We start from the raw sequence: 20,602 nt of genomic DNA, 5'->3' as shown, positions 1-20,602 counted from the left end.
ATACCAAAATACTCTGCTTGAAAGTTCAGAGAAAACAAAGAGCTGCAGCTCCCAGCTCCATGCTGCCTTGCTAACTTGCTGCTGCTGTCATACTTAGTTGACAGCGGTTAAATGATCCATAATCCAGCAGCTGTACAGATGGATCCCAAGCCCTATCCTTAAACTACTATACTGATGTTCCCTATTGCTAAACCAGCCTGCACTACAGCTGGGGCATTGCCCCCTGCATGGCTCCCAGCAGCTGTGCTGTGGGGCACAGCCTGCCTCCTGCTGGCTTCAGCTACAGCCCACTGAGGCCTGCAGGCCAGGAGCTGGGGGCCGGGGGCCAGGAAGGCCTTTACCGCAATACCGCTCTGATAACACGAAGACCGTGGACGACTGTGCTGATCCCTAGCAGGGAACTGCAGCTCTGCGCACCTTCCCCTCTCTGCATGTACGGTGGTTCCACAGAGGTTTGGGTCCTGGCTCACCAAACCCCGAGCTGCAATGCAATGGCGATGCTTGCCCTCATTCCCTCCTGCCACACTGCCTTCCAGGCTCCCATGTGAGGCTGCCTGCGTTGGCCAAGCTGGAAGCAACCAAACATTGCCTGCTGAGCTACCACAGCGTCGACAGAAGAACCACCTCTGCTCGCAATCAGTAAATGTTAGGGAGAACAGGGAGGCTGCCTTCCTGCAGGCCACCAAAGCTCACGTGGCAGAAACTGAGGCCGCGCTGCAGAACCGCGGCAGCTGCACAGGACAATGCTCCTGCCGTTCTGCACCCGGCTCCCTGGGTATCAATATGTGCTCGTGAAGGGCTGAGCACAAAGCAGCGAGAGTGGATTTTGCCCAACCACCTGAACCTGAAGCAGTAAGTTACATGTACATATATATGTGTCCAATCAATAACCGCTACAAATACATTATGAGAAGGAGTTGTGTGCAACCCAGAAGTGCACAGAAAGCATTCAGATACTACAGGAATTGAGACCCTAAAGCACCATAAAGAAATAAAAGGCAGAGTTTGCACATCCTTCTGCTTTTAGTACAGTTGTGATGATGAGGTGGGTTCTGTAATTTGAGCAAGGATTTCACAAGGGTCGTCCTTGCTGGGGCTTCTGACTCCTACCTACATGGACACACAGCCTTGAAGCCTTCCAGTAAAATCTACCGGATGTCCAAAGCATGTGAATACATAGCAGTGCAGATGTACCACTCCCTGCGCCTTTCGAGATATTCAAGGAGCTTTCTTAACTCTTGCGACGTTGGACTTCAACAATGTCACAATGCTGTTTGCTCCCTGCTTTATTTCTAGATACCAGAAGTGATGTGCTCTGATTGGTGCCCTGAAGAAACAGCACTGAATTCTTAACGGAAGGAAGACTTGGTGACTTCAAGGGAGTTTTTTCACAGAATTTAGATTGCAAGAAACACTTTCAGATGCCTAAAGAGAGGAGCAGTCGTCACGGTATTGTCCATCCCAGGAGGAGACGGTGTGAGCTGAGGGGGAAGATCCTGCTGAGTTCTTCAGAGGGAAGGGAGCTGCTGTAAGGCACTTCGGCGGGCTCCTCCACCCAACACAAGCATCACCTTTGTTCACTTTCACTCACAGCCTTCTCCTTTCAGGCGAATTAAAGGCAGAGGAGGAGGAAGACTTGCAGGCCCTCTGCAAAGCCTCCCCAAGCACCAGTGACTAGTGATGGTTTTCCCCATTTTCTTTCTGGAAGAAAAAAGAAAACAACAACAACAGAAACCCCTTCTCTCTACATTCCCTCCTCAGTTATGTGGCCCTACACGTTACCTGTGAAGTTTTTGCTCTCTCTCCAACCACAAGGAGAGACAGGCGTCCTAAGCCAGCACTGCGCTAGGTGTGGAGATGTGAGCACCGGCACTGCCAGTGACCTCCAGTGGGGATTTACTACTCAAATAGATCGCTTCTATTTGATTACATGGTTATGGCACCCTTATGTGGAGGAACATAACCGTTGATCTGTGTGACACCCAAGAACTCAGCAGCCACAACAGAAGAACAGCTTCACTGGGGCTGCAACTGCCTTTTGACTTTTGGATTTCATCCCTGACTACACCACCACTGGAGGCAGAGAAGCTCTGGCTTAACACTGTATCCTCAACAAACTGAACATAGTACTTTAAGCTAGGTCCTGCATTGCTTTGAATTTGTCAGCTTCTTGACTTGTATAGAACTGGGCTACATACAGATGCATTTCTAACTGATTTGCCCGTCCTCAGCACCCGTATGATGTTCTCATTTGTTACCAGAACAGTCATAGGAGGCAAAATGTTACTCAGTGAGAAGTGAGTAACAGGGTGGCTTGGTGTCTCTACCTTAGCAAATGCTGATTTTTCTTATGTTTTTAATACTACACAGCACCGTTCACAAAGCCGTTTGTATTGCTCAAGTGTCACGAGTTAGCAAGACGACACAGGGTTCTCGTGCAAGGAAGATTCCTTTATTGCTGTGTCTGCATCACCATCATCATCTTGTGCATCCGTGCTTATTCTTTCTGAAGAGTCAGCTGAGATTTTGGCTGAGATTTTAATCTGCTTGATCTGCTCCTTCAGTAGACTCTTTTGATCATCCTGATCTTCACTGGGTGCTTCTGGTACTGCCACGGGTTCATCACAATTGATCAGTAGAGACAGTTCCTCCAGCATGCCGTCCTGTTTCTTCTCCATTTCATCTATCATCTTACCCACGGTATCTGGTCTTTCTGCTACCTGGGAGATGGCTGAAATGGAAGCATGGCATGGAGGTAATTTTTCTTGAAAGTTTTCAAGTGTAAGAATCAGTTCAAAAACCGGGGGTCTTCTCTGTAGGTCCTCGTATCTATCGAACGTTACTACCAGCGTACTGGTGCGTCTTTCTGGTGCTGCTCTCGTGAGCTTGCGCCATATGTCGGGTGTACTCCTCACTCTCTCGGGATCACGGTCCTGGCGTGGATCGTTAGGAACAAACACGGGGTCACACAACATCTCCACCACGGCGGTTTCTCTCACATACCGGATACCTTCGTCAACAGTATTCCACCTTTTCATCTCAGGCTCCAGATGGTCTTTGAAGGGGGATCTTTCCTTCTCCGCTGATGACACTCGTTCCCAGAGGGTGGCGACCCTGCTCTGACACCTACTAATCCCTCTGTCGACAGCTGAGTCTCTGGCAACGCCTCCTCGTTGGCGAGCTTCGTTACCGTCTAGAAGCACGCTACTGACCCCGTTGCCCCGACACCGAAGCAAGCGGGTGACAAGAGTTTTGTTTGGGTGTCTAATCTGCTCAACAGCCTGCTGCTGCTCAGGGGCCCATGTAAAACTATTCTTCTTCCGTGGGACCTGATGAAGTGGGCTGACAGTGGGGCTAGAGTGTGTGATTGGGCATTCTCCAACATTTGGGCCCGCTGCACCCAAAGAAGACTGTGTCTCTTTCTTACAAGTAGCAGCAGTGATTTTGTCGACCACATCCGCTGGGATGTGACGACGCCCATCTTGCCGTTTTACTCCTAGGAACTGAATTCCCTGTGCAGGTCCTTTCACTCTGCTCTGCTTCGCTGAAGAGCAAAACCAGCATGCAGAAGCATTTGGAGTATTTGCTCTCCTTGCTTGAACACGTCCTCTGCTGTATCGCCCCACACAACAACGTCGTCAACGTACTGCAGGTGCTCGGGAGCACCGCCGTGCGTGTACCAGTGCCGCTTGGATCAACCCGGGGCAAACGGTTGGGCTGTGTTTCCAGGCCTGGGGCAAACGGTCCCAGGTGTACTGAACGCCCCTCCGGGTGAAAGCAAACTGCGGCCAAAGGAATGGAGAAGAAGGCGTGGGCAATGTCAGTGGTGGCGTATCGCTTGGCTGCTTTTGAGTCCGGGTCATCCTGGAGTTGTGACGTATGCGGCACAGCAGCACTCAGCGGGGGTGTGACTTCATGCAGGCCACGGCAGTGCACCGTCAGCCTCCGCTCTCCACTGGCTTTCCGCACGGGCCACATGGGGCTGTTCAAGGGCGAGTGAGTTTTCTTGCTCGCTGCCCGAGCGTCTTGTTGACAAGCCAACCCATGAGCGGGCTGCCAGGTATTTCCATCAGTGTTTGTAAGTGTTTCAGCCGCTGCGCGGCTCCCCTCGGTGAGGTCACGGCGGCCGTTGACGTCACAGAGGCGGATGACGACACGGCGGCGGTTGGCGGCCGTAGGCAGCGGTTGGCGACGGTAGGCGGCAGCAGTCGGTCGGCGGCACGCGTGCAGCCATGCCCATTTCCCAGGTCTTCCTGCAGGGTCGCTGCCACTTCGCCGACAGGTGCCGGAACGCGCAAGCCAGCGGCCGCTGGGGGCGCCCCTACCCAGGTACCGGGCGGCGGGGAGCCGGAGCAGGGAGCTGCCGCGTGGGGCTGCGCCGCGAAGGCGGCTGCGGGGGCTGCGGGGTGCGGCGGTCGGTCCCGAAGTGCCAGGCGTGGGACGGCGTGCCCGCGCCAACCTGCCGTCCGGAGGCGCCTCGGGGCTCCTCGGCCGCGCGGCACAGCCGCTGCCGCAGGCGCTGCCCGCCCGGACGGGACCCCCGTGTGCGCGTCCCGCCCGGGCGCCGCCGCTTCGGGCGGGGGCCGCGCTGTGCGGAGCGGCTGCCGTCGTGCGGGACGGCCGGCGGGCTGCTGTGGGCACGGGGACGCCGTGGCGGGGCTGCGCGGCGGGCTGCGCTTCAGACGTGCCCGGGGTGACTCGCTGGGAGAACGTTTTCTTTGCGACTTCTCGCTGGCTTCGTGGGCGTTGTGCGAATCGCGACCCGTCTGAGACGCTTTGCGTCCTTTCTTCTTCGTTAGCAGCTCCCGTCAGAGGAGCCAGACGAGGATGGGGTGCCGCTACCCGGAGATACGCAAACCATATCCGGCCGCGGGTGTTCCAGCACACGGCAGGAGCTGGAGGAGGAGGAGGAATGGGTGCTTCTACCCAGAGAAACACAAACCTTCTCCAGCCAGCCGTTTTCCAGCACACGGCAGGAGGAGGAGGAGGATGGGGCGCTCCCGCAGCCGTTACGCAGCCTCCTGTGATTGCAAACAGCACATCGGGTGGCAGCGGTGATGGAGGAGGACTCTCTGGTGCCTCCGGTTTTGGACCAGCGGGCAACAACGGTGCGGTCCTCTCGCAGAACGCATTCTCTGCGTTAAGCAGTGCACAGCCTGCTGATGGCCAGAGAGATGGACAGCAGAGCCTTCTGTAAGTGATGCCCCTGTCCCCTGGAAAGCGCTTGCAATGGGCTGCTGAAGTGCTTACAGGCGTCCTGTGCTTAATGGCGAGGACGCGATCCGGAGGGTGGAAGCTGGGCCGTGTGGGGAGACCCATAGGAAGCCCTGGGGTTTGGTTTCTCTTCAAGACCTGATGTGATGTCCTTGCGTTTCGATGATAGGGTGAAATGCTTAGTGGGACATCTGTGTGTCCAGCACAGTGACTGTCGTGTCTTTGACAGATAACGGAATAGTTCAGTTGTTGCCCCTGCGCAGCGCCCTATGGAATGAATTGGAATGGCTTTTGTCTACTTGAGTTGGACTTTGCTTTTGGCAAAGATTCTGCTTCTGACCGTGTGATTTCTTCTTTTGTTGTTCTGTTCTGTTTTCTAGTGACGTTATAGCGGAAGACATGGCAACGTGGGAATCTTCTGGACAGTGGATGTTTTCGTGTTACTCTCCTGAGACAGGCAAGCCTAATGTTCCAGGTAGGTAACCTGGTTGTTAGCGTTGCTGAGTGCTGCTACTGCTTAGAATGCATTTCTATACTTGTCCACACTGCTTTGCCTCGATGGGACCGTTTGCAAGGTGATGCCCTGCCTTGTGATGCAGCAGGTAGGGGCACTGGGTGATGATGTTCCTTTGGTGTGTTGGCACCTTGGAAGTTCATCCGGGAGTCCTTTTTGTGTCTCCAAGTCAAAGCGGGTTCTCCCAGGTGGTGTAGTGAGGGCAGTTTCTTGTATAGCTCTAGAGGGCAATTTTGTCTTCTGGTTGTATTTCCTTTGGAGCATGTTTGATTGGTTGCCTCCCTGCAGGCTTTGGAGAGTTCTCGGCTGAGGAGGTGCGTCTGGAGTATTATAACTGCAGTGCAAACAACAACACTGGCTACTACGTAAGTATTTGAAACAACTGACCTTCTGTTGATCAAGTGGGGCAAAACCTGACGTGTCCAGCCTGGAATTGTCTTTCAGCTGGTCAGATCACTCTAGTTGCTCGTTTTTCAAAACCAACACAAAACAGAGCAAGACAAAAGCAAAACCAAACACCCTTAGTGAGAGCATGTTTGTGTTTTCCCATGCCTAGATCAACTCTGTCAATCAGTTAGTGCAGCAGTGGAGAAAGAGGCTGCAGGAGCTGAAGGCTTTGAATGGCTCGGGAAAAGCAGCGATGGTAAGTGTTGAGGAAAGGTAAAGCATTTGTGTTCCTGATGTTGCTTTTCCATAAGCCTGGAGTGAAGGTTTTCCTTAGGATTCACATTGAGACAGTGCTCATTAAGCTGCCTTGCTGTCACCAACATTGGTTTCAGTTGTAAAGGCTGTTAATGTAACCACGTCTAAGACGTGATAGCACAGCAGAACAGTTGAGGCCAACACTGAGTGATCAGGGAGATGGCGTAAGTCGATTGAGGTGGCGTCTGCATGAAGTGCATTGAAGTTGCAGTAGCGTGATTGGACCTCTTGCTCAGTTTGGTTGTGAAGGTGAGGAGGTGGGGTTCAGAGTTCAGCACAGCCGATGGTTGTGCAACAGACAGAGAGCAGGCTGAGAAGGGGATGAGAGCTGCATGAGGTTTTGGTCACTCCAATTCCTTTTTGCCCATCAGTCGTCAGATTGATGGTGCTAGGGTGTTTGACAGAGAATAGCCTGAGAGCATTTTGTGTTCCAGCAGAATGGCGGTGGAGGAGGAGGAGGAATGGGTGCTGCTACCCAGAGAAACACCAACCTTATCAGGCCAGCCATGTTCCAACACACGGCAGGAGGAGGAGCAGGAGCAGGAGGAGGAGGAACAGGAGGAGGAATGGGTGCTTCTAGCCAGACAAACACCAACCTTATCCAGCCAGCCATGTTCCAGCACACGGCAGCAGGTGGAGGAGGAGCTGGAGGAGGAATGGGTACCACTACCCAGAGAAACAAAAACCTTATCAGGCCAGCCATGTTCCAGCACACGGCAGGAGGTGGAGGAGGAGGAGGAATGGGTGCTTCTACCCAGACAAACACCAACCTTACCCAGCCAGCCATGCTCCAGCACACGGCAGGAGCTGGAGGAGGAGGAGGAATGGGTGCTTCTACCCAGACAAACACAAACCTTACCCAGCCAGCCATGCTCCAGCACACGGCAGGAGCTGGAGGAGGAGGAGGAATGGGTGCTTCTACCCAGACAAACACAAACCTTACCCAGCCAGCCATGCTCCAGCACACGGCAGGAGCTGGAGGAGGAGGAGGAATGGGTGCTTCTACCCAGACAAACACAAACCTTACCCAGCCAGCCATGCTCCAGCACACGGCAGGAGCTGGAGGAGGAGGAGGAATGGGTGCTTCTACCCAGACAAACACAAACCTTACCCAGCCAGCCATGCTCCGGCACACGGCAGGAGCTGGAGGAGGAGGAGGAATGGGTGCTTCTACCCAGACAAACACAAACCTTATCCAGCCAGCCATGTTCCAGCACACGGCAGCAGGTGGAGGAGGCGCTGGAGGAGGAATGGGTACCACTACCCAGACAAACACAAACATTATCCAGCCAGCCGTTTTCCAGCACACGGCTGGAGGTGGAGGAGGATCGGGCGCTCCCGCAGCCGTTACGCAGCCTCCTGTGATTGCAAACAGCACATCGGGTGGCAGCGGTGATGGAGGAGGACTCTCTGGTGCCTCCGGTTTTGGACCAGCGGGCAACAACGGTGCGGTCCTCTCGCAGAACGCATTCTCTGCGTTAAGCAGTGCACAGCCTGCTGATGGCCAGAGAGATGGACAGCAGAGCCTTCTGTAAGTGATGCCCCTGTCCCCTGGAAAGCGCTTGCAATGGGCTGCTGAAGTGCTTACAGGCGTCCTGTGCTTAATGGCGAGGACGCGATCCGGAGGGTGGAAGCTGGGCCGTGTGGGGAGACCCATAGGAAGCCCTGGGGTTTGGTTTCTCTTCAAGACCTGATGTGATGTTGTTGCGGTTCAAGGATAAGGTGAAATGCTTAGTGGGACATCTGTGTGTTCAGCACAGTGACTGTCGTGTCTTTGACAGATAACGGAATAGTTCAGTTGTTGCCCCTGCGCAGCGCCCTATGGAATGAATTGGAATGGCTTTGTCTACTTGAGTTGGACTTTGCTTTTGGCAAAGTTTCTGCTTCTGACCGTGTGATTTCTTCTTTTGTTGTTCTGTTCTGTTTTCTAGTGACGTTATAGCGGAAGACATGGCAACGTGGGAATCTTCTGGACAGTGGATGTTTTCGTGTTACTCTCCTGAGACAGGCAAGCCTAATGTTCCAGGTAGGTAACCTGGTTGTTAGCGTTGCTGAGTGCTGCTACTGCTTAGAATGCATTTCTATACTTGTCCACACTGCTTTGCCTCGATGGGACCGTTTGCAAGGTGATGCCTTGCCTTGTGATGCAGCAGGTAGGGGCACTGGGTGATGGTGTTCCTTTGGTGTGTTGGCACCTTGGAAGTTCATCCGGGAGTCCTTTTTGTGTCTCCAAGTCAAAGTGGGTTCTCCCAGGTGGTGTAGCGAGGGCAGTTTCTTGTATAGCTCTAGAGGGCAATTTTGTCTTCTGGTTGTATTTCCTTTGGAGCATGTTTGATTGGTTGCCTCCCTGCAGGCTTTGGAGAGTTCTCGGCTGAGGAGGTGCGTCTGGAGTATTATAACTGCAGTGCAAACAACAACACTGGCTACTACGTAAGTATTTGAAACAACTGACCTTCTGTTGATCAAGTGGGGCAAAACCTGACGTGTCCAGCCTGGAATTGTCTTTCAGCTGGTCAGATCACTCTAGTTGCTCGTTTTTCAAAACCAACACAAAACAGAGCAAGACAAAAGCAAAACCAAACACCCTTAGTGAGAGCATGTTTGTGTTTTCCCATGCCTAGATCAACTCTGTCAATCAGTTAGTGCAGCAGTGGAGAAAGAGGCTGCAGGAGCTGAAGGCTTTAAATGGCTCGGGAAAAGCAGCGATGGTAAGTGTTGAGGAAAGGTAAAGCATTTGTGTTCCTGATGTTGCTTTTCCATAAGCCTGGAGTGAAGGTTTTCCTTAGGATTCACATTTAGACAGTGCTCATTAAGCTGCCTTGCTGTCACCAACATTGGTTTCAGTTGTAAAGGCTGTTAATGTAACCACGTCTAAGACGTGATAGCACAGCAGAACAGTTGAGGCCAACACTGAGTGATCAGGGAGATGGCGTAAGTCGATTGAGGTGGCGTCTGCATGAAGTGCATTGAAGTTGCAGTAGCGTGATTGGACCTCTTGCTCAGTTTGGTTGTGAAGGTGAGGAGGTGGGGTTCAGAGTTCAGCACAGCCGATGGTTGTGCAACAGACAGAGAGCAGGCTGAGAAGGGGATGAGAGCTGCATGAGGTTTTGGTCACTCCAATTCCTTTTTGCCCATCAGTCGTCAGATTGATGGTGCTAGGGTGTTTGACAGAGAATAGCCTGAGAGCATTTTGTGTTCCAGCAGAATGGCGGTGGAGGAGGAGGAGGAATGGGTGCTGCTACCCAGAGAAACACCAACCTTATCAGGCCAGCCATGTTCCAACACACGGCAGGAGGAGGAGCAGGAGCAGGAGGAGGAGGAACAGGAGGAGGAATGGGTGCTTCTAGCCAGACAAACACCAACCTTATCCAGCCAGCCATGTTCCAGCACACGGCAGCAGGTGGAGGAGGAGCTGGAGGAGGAATGGGTACCACTACCCAGAGAAACAAAAACCTTATCAGGCCAGCCATGTTCCAGCACACGGCAGGAGGTGGAGGAGGAGGAGGAATGGGTGCTTCTACCCAGACAAACACCAACCTTACCCAGCCAGCCATGCTCCAGCACACGGCAGGAGCTGGAGGAGGAGGAGGAATGGGTGCTTCTACCCAGACAAACACAAACCTTACCCAGCCAGCCATGCTCCAGCACACGGCAGGAGCTGGAGGAGGAGGAGGAATGGGTGCTTCTACCCAGACAAACACAAACCTTACCCAGCCAGCCATGTTCCAGCACACGGCAGGAGCTGGAGGAGGAGGAGGAATGGGTGCTTCTACCCAGACAAACACAAACCTTATCCAGCCAGCCATGCTCCAGCACACGGCAGGAGCTGGAGGAGGAGGAGGAATGGGTGCTTCTACCCAGACAAACACAAACCTTACCCAGCCAGCCATGCTCCAGCACACGGCAGGAGCTGGAGGAGGAGGAGGAATGGGTGCTTCTACCCAGACAAACACAAACCTTATCCAGCCAGCCATGTTCCAGCACACGGCAGCAGGTGGAGGAGGCGCTGGAGGAGGAATGGGTACCACTACCCAGACAAACACAAACATTATCCAGCCAGCCGTTTTCCAGCACACGGCAGGAGGTGGAGGAGGATCGGGCGCTCCCGCAGCCGTTACGCAGCCTCCTGTGATTGCAAACAGCACATCGGGTGGCAGCGGTGATGGAGGAGGACTCTCTGGTGCCTCCGGTTTTGGACCAGCGGGCAACAACGGTGCGGTCCTCTCGCAGAACGCATTCTCTGCGTTAAGCAGTGCACAGCCTGCTGATGGCCAGAGAGATGGACAGCAGAGCCTTCTGTAAGTGATGCCCCTGTCCCCTGGAAAGCGCTTGCAATGGGCTGCTGAAGTGCTTACAGGCGTCCTATGCTTAATGGAGAGGATGCGATCCGGAGGGTGGAAGCTGGGCCGTGTGGGGAGACCCATAGGAAGCCCTGGGGTTTGGTTTCTCTTCAAGACCTGATGTGATGTTGTTGCGGTTCGATGATAGGGTGAAATGCTTAGTGGGACATCTGTGTGTCCAGCACAGTGACTGTCGTGTCTTTGACAGATAACGGAATAGTTCAGTTGTTGCCCCTGCGCAGCGCCCTATGGAATGAATTGGAATGGCTTTGTCTACTTGAGTTGGACTTTGCCTTTGGCAAAGTTTCTGCTTCTGACCGTGTGATTTCTTCTTTTGTTGTTCTGTTCTGTTTTCTAGTGACGTTATAGCGGAAGACATGGCAACGTGGGAATCTTCTGGACAGTGGATGTTTTCGTGTTACTCTCCTGAGACAGGCAAGCCTAATGTTCCAGGTAGGTAACCTGGTTGTTAGCGTTGCTGAGTGCTGCTACTGCTTAGAATGCATTTCTATACTTGTCCACACTGCTTTGCCTCGATGGGACCGTTTGCAAGGTGATGCCTTGCCTTGTGATGCAGCAGGTAGGGGCACTGGGTGATGGTGTTCCTTTGGTGTGTTGGCACCTTGGAAGTTCATCCGGGAGTCCTTTTTGTGTCTCCAAGTCGAAGCGGGTTCTCCCAGGCGGTGTAGCGAGGGCAGTTTCTTGTATAGCTCTAGAGGGCAATTTTGTCTTCTGGTTGTATTTCCTTTGGAGCATGTTTGATTGGTTGCCTCCCTGCAGGCTTTGGAGAGTTCTCGGCTGAGGAGGTGCGCCTGGAGTATTATAACTGCAGTGCAAACAACAACACTGGCTACTACGTAAGTATTTGAAACAACTGACCTTCTGTTGATCAAGTGGGGCAAAACCTGACGTGTCCAGCCTGGAATTGTCTTTCAGCTGGTCAGATCACTCTAGTTGCTCGTTTTTCAAAACCAACACAAAACAGAGCAAGACAAAAGCAAAACCAAACACCCTTAGTGAGAGCATGTTTGTGTTTTCCCATGCCTAGATCAACTCTGTCAATCAGTTAGTGCAGCAGTGGAGAAAGAGGCTGCAGGAGCTGAAGGCTTTAAATGGCTCGGGAAAAGCAGCGATGGTAAGTGTTGAGGAAAGGTAAAGCATTTGTGTTCCTGATGTTGCTTTTCCATAAGCCTGGAGTGAAGGTTTTCCTTAGGATTCACATTTAGACAGTGCTCATTAAGCTGCCTTGCTGTCACCAACATTGGTTTCAGTTGTAAAGGCTGTTAATGTAACCACGTCTAAGACGTGATAGCACAGCAGAACAGTTGAGGCCAACACTGAGTGATCAGGGAGATGGCGTAAGTCGATTGAGGTGGCGTCTGCATGAAGTGCATTGAAGTTGCAGTAGCGTGATTGGACCTCTTGCTCAGTTTGGTTGTGAAGGTGAGGAGGTGGGGTTCAGAGTTCAGCACAGCCGATGGTTGTGCAACAGACAGAGAGCAGGCTGAGAAGGGGATGAGAGCTGCATGAGGTTTTGGTCACTCCAATTCCTTTTTGCCCATCAGTCGTCAGATTGATGGTGCTAGGGTGTTTGACAGAGAATAGCCTGAGAGCATTTTGTGTTCCAGCAGAATGGCGGTGGAGGAGGAGGAGGAATGGGTGCTGCTACCCAGAGAAACACCAACCTTATCAGGCCAGCCATGTTCCAACACACGGCAGGAGGAGGAGCAGGAGCAGGAGGAGGAGGAACAGGAGGAGGAATGGGTGCTTCTAGCCAGACAAACACCAACCTTATCCAGCCAGCCATGTTCCAGCACACGGCAGCAGGTGGAGGAGGAGCTGGAGGAGGAATGGGTACCACTACCCAGAGAAACAAAAACCTTATCAGGCCAGCCATGTTCCAGCACACGGCAGGAGGTGGAGGAGGAGGAGGAATGGGTGCTTCTACCCAGACAAACACAAACCTTACCCAGCCAGCCATGCTCCAGCACACGGCAGGAGCTGGAGGAGGAGGAGGAATGGGTGCTTCTACCCAGACAAACACAAACCTTACCCAGCCAGCCATGCTCCAGCACACGGCAGGAGCTGGAGGAGGAGGAGGAATGGGTGCTTCTACCCAGACAAACACAAACCTTACCCAGCCAGCCATGCTCCAGCACACGGCAGGAGCTGGAGGAGGAGGAGGAATGGGTGCTTCTACCCAGACAAACACAAACCTTACCCAGCCAGCCATGCTCCAGCACACGGCAGGAGCTGGAGGAGGAGGAGGAATGGGTGCTTCTACCCAGACAAACACAAACCTTATCCAGCCAGCCATGTTCCAGCACACGGCAGCAGGTGGAGGAGGCGCTGGAGGAGGAATGGGTACCACTACCCAGACAAACACAAACATTATCCAGCCAGCCGTTTTCCAGCACACAGCAGGAGGTGGAGGAGGATCGGGCGCTCCCGCAGCCGTTACGCAGCCTCCTGTGATTGCAAACAGCACATCGGGTGGCAGCGGTGATGGAGGAGGACTCTCTGGTGCCTCCGGTTTTGGACCAGCGGGCAACAACGGTGCGGTCCTCTCGCAGAACGCATTCTCTGCGTTAAGCAGTGCACAGCCTGCTGATGGCCAGAGAGATGGACAGCAGAGCCTTCTGTAAGTGATGCCCCTGTCCCCTGGAAAGCGCTTGCAATGGGCTGCTGAAGTGCTTACAGGCGTCCTGTGCTTAATGGCGAGGACGCGATCCGGAGGGTGGAAGCTGGGCCGTGTGGGGAGACCCATAGGAAGCCCTGGGGTTTGGTTTGTCTTCAAGACCTGATGTGATGTTGTTGCGGTTCAAGGATAAGGTGAAATGCTTAGTGGGACATCTGTGTGTCCAGCACAGTGACTGTCGTGTCTTTGACAGATAACGGAATAGTTCAGTTGTTGCCCCTGCGCAGCGCCCTATGGAATGAATTGGAATGGCTTTGTCTACTTGAGTTGGACTTTGCCTTTGGCAAAGTTTCTGCTTCTGACCGTGTGATTTCTTCTTTTGTTGTTCTGTTCTGTTTTCTAGTGACGTTATAGCGGAAGACATGGCAACGTGGGAATCTTCTGGACAGTGGATGTTTTCGTGTTACTCTCCTGAGACAGGCAAGCCTAATGTTCCAGGTAGGTAACCTGGTTGTTAGCGTTGCTGAGTGCTGCTACTGCTTAGAATGCATTTCTATACTTGTCCACACTGCTTTGCCTCGATGGGACCGTTTGCAAGGTGATGCCCTGCCTTGTGATGCAGCAGGTAGGGGCACTGGGTGATGGTGTTCCTTTGGTGTGTTGGCACCTTGGAAGTTCATCCGGGAGTCCTTTTTGTGTCTCCAAGTCGAAGCGGGTTCTCCCAGGTGGTGTAGCGAGGGCAGTTTCTTGTATAGCTCTAGAGGGCAATTTTGTCTTCTGGTTGTATTTCCTTTGGAGCATGTTTGATTGGTTGCCTCCCTGCAGGCTTTGGAGAGTTCTCGGCTGAGGAGGTGCGCCTGGAGTATTATAACTGCAGTGCAAACAACAACACTGGCTACTACGTAAGTATTTGAAACAACTGACCTTCTGTTGATCAAGTGGGGCAAAACCTGACGTGTCCAGCCTGGAATTGTCTTTCAGCTGGTCAGATCACTCTAGTTGCTCGTTTTTCAAAACCAACACAAAACAGAGCAAGACAAAAGCAAAACCAAACACCCTTAGTGAGAGCATGTTTGTGTTTTCCCATGCCTAGATCAACTCTGTCAATCAGTTAGTGCAGCAGTGGAGAAAGAGGCTGCAGGAGCTGAAGGCTTTAAATGGCTCGGGAAAAGCAGCGATGGTAAGTGTTGAGGAAAGGTAAAGCATTTGTGTTCCTGATGTTGCTTTTCCATAAGCCTGGAGTGAAGGTTTTCCTTAGGATTCACATTTAGACAGTGCTCATTAAGCTGCCTTGCCGTCACCAACATTGGTTTCAGTTGTAAAGGCTGTTAATGTAACCACGTCTAAGATGTGATAGCACAGCAGAACAGTTGAGGCCAACACTGAGTGATCAGGGAGATGGCGTAAGTCGATTGAGGTGGCGTCTGCATGAAGTGCATTGAAGTTGCAGTAGCGTGATTGGACCTCTTGCTCAGTTTGGTTGTGAAGGTGAGGAGGTGGGGTTCAGAGTTCAGCACAGGCGATGGTTGTGCAAGAGACAGAGAGCAGGCTGAGAAGGGGATGAGAGCTGCATGAGGTTTTGGTCACTCCAATTCCTTTTTGCCCATCAGTCGTCAGATTGATGGTGCTAGGGTGTTTGACAGAGAATAGCCTGAGAGCATTTTGTGTTCCAGCAGAATGGCGGTGGAGGAGGAGGAGGAATGGGTGCTGCTACCCAGAGAAACACCAACCTTATCAGGCCAGCCATGTTCCAACACACGGCAGGAGGAGGAGCAGGAGCAGGAGGAGGAGGAACAGGAGGAGGAATGGGTGCTTCTAGCCAGACAAACACCAACCTTATCCAGCCAGCCATGTTCCAGCACACGGCAGCAGGTGGAGGAGGAGCTGGAGGAGGAATGGGTACCACTACCCAGAGAAACAAAAACCTTATCAGGCCAGCCATGTTCCAGCACACGGCAGGAGGTGGAGGAGGAGGAGGAATGGGTGCTTCTACCCAGACAAACACAAACCTTACCCAGCCAGCCATGCTCCAGCACACGGCAGGAGCTGGAGGAGGAGGAGGAATGGGTGCTTCTACCCAGACAAACACAAACCTTATCCAGCCAGCCATGTTCCAGCACACGGCAGCAGGTGGAGGAGGCGCTGGAGGAGGAATGGGTACCACTACCCAGACAAACACAAACATTATCCAGCCAGCCGTTTTCCAGCACACGGCAGGAGGAGGAGGAGGATGGGGCGCTCCCGCAGCCGTTACGCAGCCTCCTGTGATTGCAAACAGCACATCGGGTGGCAGCGGTGATGGAGGAGGACTCTCTGGTGCCTCCGGTTTTGGACCAGCGGGCAACAACGGTGCGGTCCTCTCGCAGAACGCATTCTCTGCGTTAAGCAGTGCACAGCCTGCTGATGGCCAGAGAGATGGACAGCAGAGCCTTCTGTAAGTGATGCCCCTGTCCCCTGGAAAGCGCTTGCAATGGGCTGCTGAAGTGCTTACAGGCGTCCTGTGCTTAATGGCGAGGACGCGATCCGGAGGGTGGAAGCTGGGCCGTGTGGGGAGACCCATAGGAAGCCCTGGGGTTTGGTTTCTCTTCAAGACCTGATGTGATGTTGTTGCGGTTCAAGGATAAGGTGAAATGCTTAGTGGGACATCTGTGTGTCCAGCACAGTGACTGTCGTGTCTTTGACAGATAACGGAATAGTTCAGTTGTTGCCCCTGCGCAGCGCCCTATGGAATGAATTGGAATGGCTTTGTCTACTTGAGTTGGACTTTGCCTTTGGCAAAGTTTCTGCTTCTGACCGTGTGATTTCTTCTTTTGTTGTTCTGTTCTGTTTTCTAGTGACGTTATAGCGGAAGACATGGCAACGTGGGAATCTTCTGGACAGTGGATGTTTTCGTGTTACTCTCCTGAGACAGGCAAGCCTAATGTTCCAGGTAGGTAACCTGGTTGTTAGCGTTGCTGAGTGCTGCTACTGCTTAGAATGCATTTCTATACTTGTCCACACTGCTTTGCCTCGATGGGACCGTTTGCAAGGTGATGCCCTGCCTTGTGATGCAGCAGGTAGGGGCACTGGGTGATGGTGTTCCTTTGGTGTGTTGGCACCTTGGAAGTTCATCCGGGAGTCCTTTTTGTGTCTCCAAGTCGAAGCGGGTTCTCCCAGGTGGTGTAGCGAGGGCAGTTTCTTGTATAGCTCTAGAGGGCAATTTTGTCTTCTGGTTGTATTTCCTTTGGAGCATGTTTGATTGGTTGCCTCCCTGCAGGCTTTGGAGAGTTCTCGGCTGAGGAGGTGCGTCTGGAGTATTATAACTGCAGTGCAAACAACAACACTGGCTACTACGTAAGTATTTGAAACAACTGACCTTCTGTTGATCAAGTGGGGCAAAACCTGACGTGTCCAGCCTGGAATTGTCTTTCAGCTGGTCAGATCACTCTAGTTGCTCGTTTTTCAAAACCAACACAAAACAGAGCAAGACAAAAGCAAAACCAAACACCCTTAGTGAGAGCATGTTTGTGTTTTCCCATGCCTAGATCAACTCTGTCAATCAGTTAGTGCAGCAGTGGAGAAAGAGGCTGCAGGAGCTGAAGGCTTTAAATGGCTCGGGAAAAGCAGCGATGGTAAGTGTTGAGGAAAGGTAAAGCATTTGTGTTCCTGATGTTGCTTTTCCATAAGCCTGGAGTGAAGGTTTTCCTTAGGATTCACATTTAGACAGTGCTCATTAAGCTGCCTTGCCGTCACCAACATTGGTTTCAGTTGTAAAGGCTGTTAATGTAACCACGTCTAAGATGTGATAGCACAGCAGAACAGTTGAGGCCAACACTGAGTGATCAGGGAGATGGCGTAAGTCGATTGAGGTGGCGTCTGCATGAAGTGCATTGAAGTTGCAGTAGCGTGATTGGACCTCTTGCTCAGTTTGGTTGTGAAGGTGAGGAGGTGGGGTTCAGAGTTCAGCACAGCCGATGGTTGTGCAACAGACAGAGAGCAGGCTGAGAAGGGGATGAGAGCTGCATGAGGTTTTGGTCACTCCAATTCCTTTTTGCCCATCAGTCGTCAGATTGATGGTGCTAGGGTGTTTGACAGAGAATAGCCTGAGAGCATTTTGTGTTCCAGCAGAATGGCGGTGGAGGAGGAGGAGGAATGGGTGCTGCTACCCAGAGAAACACCAACCTTATCAGGCCAGCCATGTTCCAACACACGGCAGGAGGAGGAGCAGGAGCAGGAGGAGGAGGAACAGGAGGAGGAATGGGTGCTTCTAGCCAGACAAACACCAACCTTATCCAGCCAGCCATGTTCCAGCACACGGCAGCAGGTGGAGGAGGAGCTGGAGGAGGAATGGGTACCACTACCCAGAGAAACAAAAACCTTATCAGGCCAGCCATGTTCCAGCACACGGCAGGAGGTGGAGGAGGAGGAGGAATGGGTGCTTCTACCCAGACAAACACAAACCTTACCCAGCCAGCCATGCTCCAGCACACGGCAGGAGCTGGAGGAGGAGGAGGAATGGGTGCTTCTACCCAGACAAACACAAACCTTATCCAGCCAGCCATGTTCCAGCACACGGCAGCAGGTGGAGGAGGCGCTGGAGGAGGAATGGGTACCACTACCCAGACAAACACAAACATTATCCAGCCAGCCGTTTTCCAGCACACGGCAGGAGGAGGAGGAGGATCGGGCGCTCCCGCAGCCGTTACGCAGCCTCCTGTGATTGCAAACAGCACATCGGGTGGCAGCGGTGATGGAGGAGGACTCTCTGGTGCCTCCGGTTTTGGACCAGCGGGCAACAACGGTGCGGTCCTCTCGCAGAACGCATTCTCTGCGTTAAGCAGTGCACAGCCTGCTGATGGCCAGAGAGATGGACAGCAGAGCCTTCTGTAAGTGATGCCCCTGTCCCCTGGAAAGCGCTTGCAATGGGCTGCTGAAGTGCTTACAGGCGTCCTGTGCTTAATGGCGAGGACGCGATCCGGAGGGTGGAAGCTGGGCCGTGTGGGGAGACCCATAGGAAGCCCTGGGGTTTGGTTTCTCTTCAAGACCTGATGTGATGTTGTTGCGGTTCAAGGATAAGGTGAAATGCTTAGTGGGACATCTGTGTGTCCAGCACAGTGACTGTCGTGTCTTTGACAGATAACGGAATAGTTCAGTTGTTGCCCCTGCGCAGCGCCCTATGGAATGAATTGGAATGGCTTTGTCTACTTGAGTTGGACTTTGCCTTTGGCAAAGTTTCTGCTTCTGACCGTGTGATTTCTTCTTTTGTTGTTCTGTTCTGTTTTCTAGTGACGTTATAGCGGAAGACATGGCAACGTGGGAATCTTCTGGACAGTGGATGTTTTCGTGTTACTCTCCTGAGACAGGCAAGCCTAATGTTCCAGGTAGGTAACCTGGTTGTTAGCGTTGCTGAGTGCTGCTACTGCTTAGAATGCATTTCTATACTTGTCCACACTGCTTTGCCTCGATGGGACCGTTTGCAAGGTGATGCCCTGCCTTGTGATGCAGCAGGTAGGGGCAGTGGGTGATGGTGTTCCTTTGGTGTGTTGGCACCTTGGAAGTTCATCCGGGAGTCCTTTTTGTGTCTCCAAGTCGAAGCGGGTTCTCCCAGGTGGTGTAGCGAGGGCAGTTTCTTGTATAGCTCTAGAGGGCAATTTTGTCTTCTGGTTGTATTTCCTTTGGAGCATGTTTGATTGGTTGCCTCCCTGCAGGCTTTGGAGAGTTCTCGGCTGAGGAGGTGCGTCTGGAGTATTATAACTGCAGTGCAAACAACAACACTGGCTACTACGTAAGTATTTGAAACAACTGACCTTCTGTTGATCAAGTGGGGCAAAACCTGACGTGTCCAGCCTGGAATTGTCTTTCAGCTGGTCAGATCACTCTAGTTGCTCGTTTTTCAAAACCAACACAAAACAGAGCAAGACAAAAGCAAAACCAAACACCCTTAGTGAGAGCATGTTTGTGTTTTCCCATGCCTAGATCAACTCTGTCAATCAGTTAGTGCAGCAGTGGAGAAAGAGGCTGCAGGAGCTGAAGGCTTTAAATGGCTCGGGAAAAGCAGCGATGGTAAGTGTTGAGGAAAGGTAAAGCATTTGTGTTCCTGATGTTGCTTTTCCATAAGCCTGGAGTGAAGGTTTTCCTTAGGATTCACATTTAGACAGTGCTCATTAAGCTGCCTTGCTGTCACCAACATTGGTTTCAGTTGTAAAGGCTGTTAATGTAACCACGTCTAAGACGTGATAGCACAGCAGAACAGTTGAGGCCAACACTGAGTGATCAGGGAGATGGCGTAAGTCGATTGAGGTGGCGTCTGCATGAAGTGCATTGAAGTTGCAGTAGCGTGATTGGACCTCTTGCTCAGTTTGGTTGTGAAGGTGAGGAGGTGGGGTTCAGAGTTCAGCACAGGCGATGGTTGTGCAAGAGACAGAGAGCAGGCTGAGAAGGGGATGAGAGCTCCACGAGGTTTAGGTCATTCCAATTCCTTTTTGCCCATCAGTCGTCAGATTGATGGTGCTAGGGTGTTTGACAGAGAATAGCCTGAGAGCATTTTTGTATAGCTGCAATTGCTGGTGGTCAGTGTCCAATTAAGTTTCTCGGGGTTAGGTTAATTTGGGTGGCACACGCATGTTTTTGCTTTAAGAGTGGATTGAAAGAGACTTGCCCGTGTTGGCATGTATTTTTCATGGACGTATTTGGAATTTTTTCAGCAATCTCCGACCAAGAATGCAGTCACTCAACCTCTGCCTTCCCTTGGCTTCGCAGGACAGCAAGCCCCAAGCACTGGGTTCCCAGGTAAGCTTCTGCATAAAGAGCCAGCACTTAAACAGGCGTTGCTAAGTTTTGTTCAGCAGGATTGAAGTGCAGCAGCGTTGCAGTATCACAGGTGTGCCCATTCTGACCGTTCTTATCCATTTCATAATTGCAGGCTTTCCTGTGAGCAGCAGCAGCGGTGCTGCCAGTTTCTCCTTTAAGGCCAATCCCAGTGTCCCACCTGGAAACGCTGCGGCTGTTGGGAGCTCTGCTGCTGCCTCCAATCCTCCTACGCTTGGGGTGACGTCCTCGCCCAGCGTTCCCAATCCTGTTGGCTCTGGCAATTCTTCAGCCCCATCTGCAGCCCCCTCGTCACTTAACGCTCCTGGAGCAACCGGTGGTTGTGGAACTTCTGGGCTTTCAGGCTCTGGAAGTTCTGCTGCTGCAAACTCTTCATGCACCGCTCTG

At 52.5% G+C, this 20,602-nt stretch overlaps 3 protein-coding genes across 4 annotated transcripts in view; 2 read left to right on the top strand and 1 right to left on the bottom strand.

The window, feature by feature from the left end:
* NUP42 (nucleoporin 42) overlaps positions 1-20,602 on the bottom strand; it is a 53,183-nt gene that overhangs the window by 17,744 nt on the left and 14,837 nt on the right. The window lies entirely within an intron of this gene.
* Positions 4,153-9,608, top strand: LOC124418260 (nucleoporin NUP42-like). The gene is made up of 10 exons (XM_046934323.1): positions 4,153-4,329; positions 4,800-5,193; positions 5,595-5,689; positions 6,017-6,093; positions 6,285-6,371; positions 6,865-7,160; positions 8,362-8,456; positions 8,784-8,860; positions 9,052-9,155; positions 9,569-9,608. Exons 1-10 carry the CDS (start codon positions 4,233-4,235, stop codon positions 9,606-9,608), a joined length of 1,362 nt encoding a protein of 453 aa, XP_046790279.1. The 5' UTR covers positions 4,153-4,232.
* Positions 10,400-20,321, top strand: NUP42L4 (nucleoporin 42 like 4). Its single transcript, XM_046934312.1, has 15 exons — positions 10,400-10,728; positions 11,129-11,223; positions 11,551-11,627; positions 11,819-11,905; positions 12,399-12,694; positions 13,812-13,906; positions 14,234-14,310; positions 14,502-14,605; positions 16,243-16,337; positions 16,665-16,741; positions 16,933-17,036; positions 18,674-18,768; positions 19,096-19,172; positions 19,364-19,450; positions 20,310-20,321. The coding sequence occupies exons 1-15, from the start codon at positions 10,403-10,405 to the stop codon at positions 20,319-20,321; spliced, it is 1,704 nt and encodes a 567-aa protein (XP_046790268.1). The 5' UTR covers positions 10,400-10,402.

Source organism: Gallus gallus, chromosome 2 (genome assembly GCF_016699485.2).
Source record: "Gallus gallus isolate bGalGal1 chromosome 2, bGalGal1.mat.broiler.GRCg7b, whole genome shotgun sequence".
Lineage (NCBI taxonomy): Eukaryota > Metazoa > Chordata > Aves > Galliformes > Phasianidae > Gallus > Gallus gallus.
Note: the sequence above shows the minus strand (reverse complement) of the source record. Positions and strands in the feature narration are given on the sequence as shown.

What these genes read in the sequence shown, in the direction of transcription:
- LOC124418260 (XM_046934323.1), top strand. Translation starts at nt 4,233, where the DNA reads ATGCCCATTTCCCAGGTCTTCCTGCAGGGTCGCTGCCACTTCGCCGAC. An exon ending in GATGGACAGCAGAGCCTTCT is followed by an intron (nt 5,194 to 5,594) that starts GTAAGTGATGCC and finishes TCTGTTTTCTAG; the next exon opens with TGACGTTATAGCGGAAGACA. An exon ending in AGGCAAGCCTAATGTTCCAG is followed by an intron (nt 5,690 to 6,016) that starts GTAGGTAACCTG and finishes GCCTCCCTGCAG; the next exon opens with GCTTTGGAGAGTTCTCGGCT.
- NUP42L4 (XM_046934312.1), top strand. Translation starts at nt 10,403, where the DNA reads ATGTTCCAGCACACGGCAGCAGGTGGAGGAGGCGCTGGAGGAGGAATG. An exon ending in GATGGACAGCAGAGCCTTCT is followed by an intron (nt 10,729 to 11,128) that starts GTAAGTGATGCC and finishes TCTGTTTTCTAG; the next exon opens with TGACGTTATAGCGGAAGACA. An exon ending in ACAACAACACTGGCTACTAC is followed by an intron (nt 16,742 to 16,932) that starts GTAAGTATTTGA and finishes TCCCATGCCTAG; the next exon opens with ATCAACTCTGTCAATCAGTT.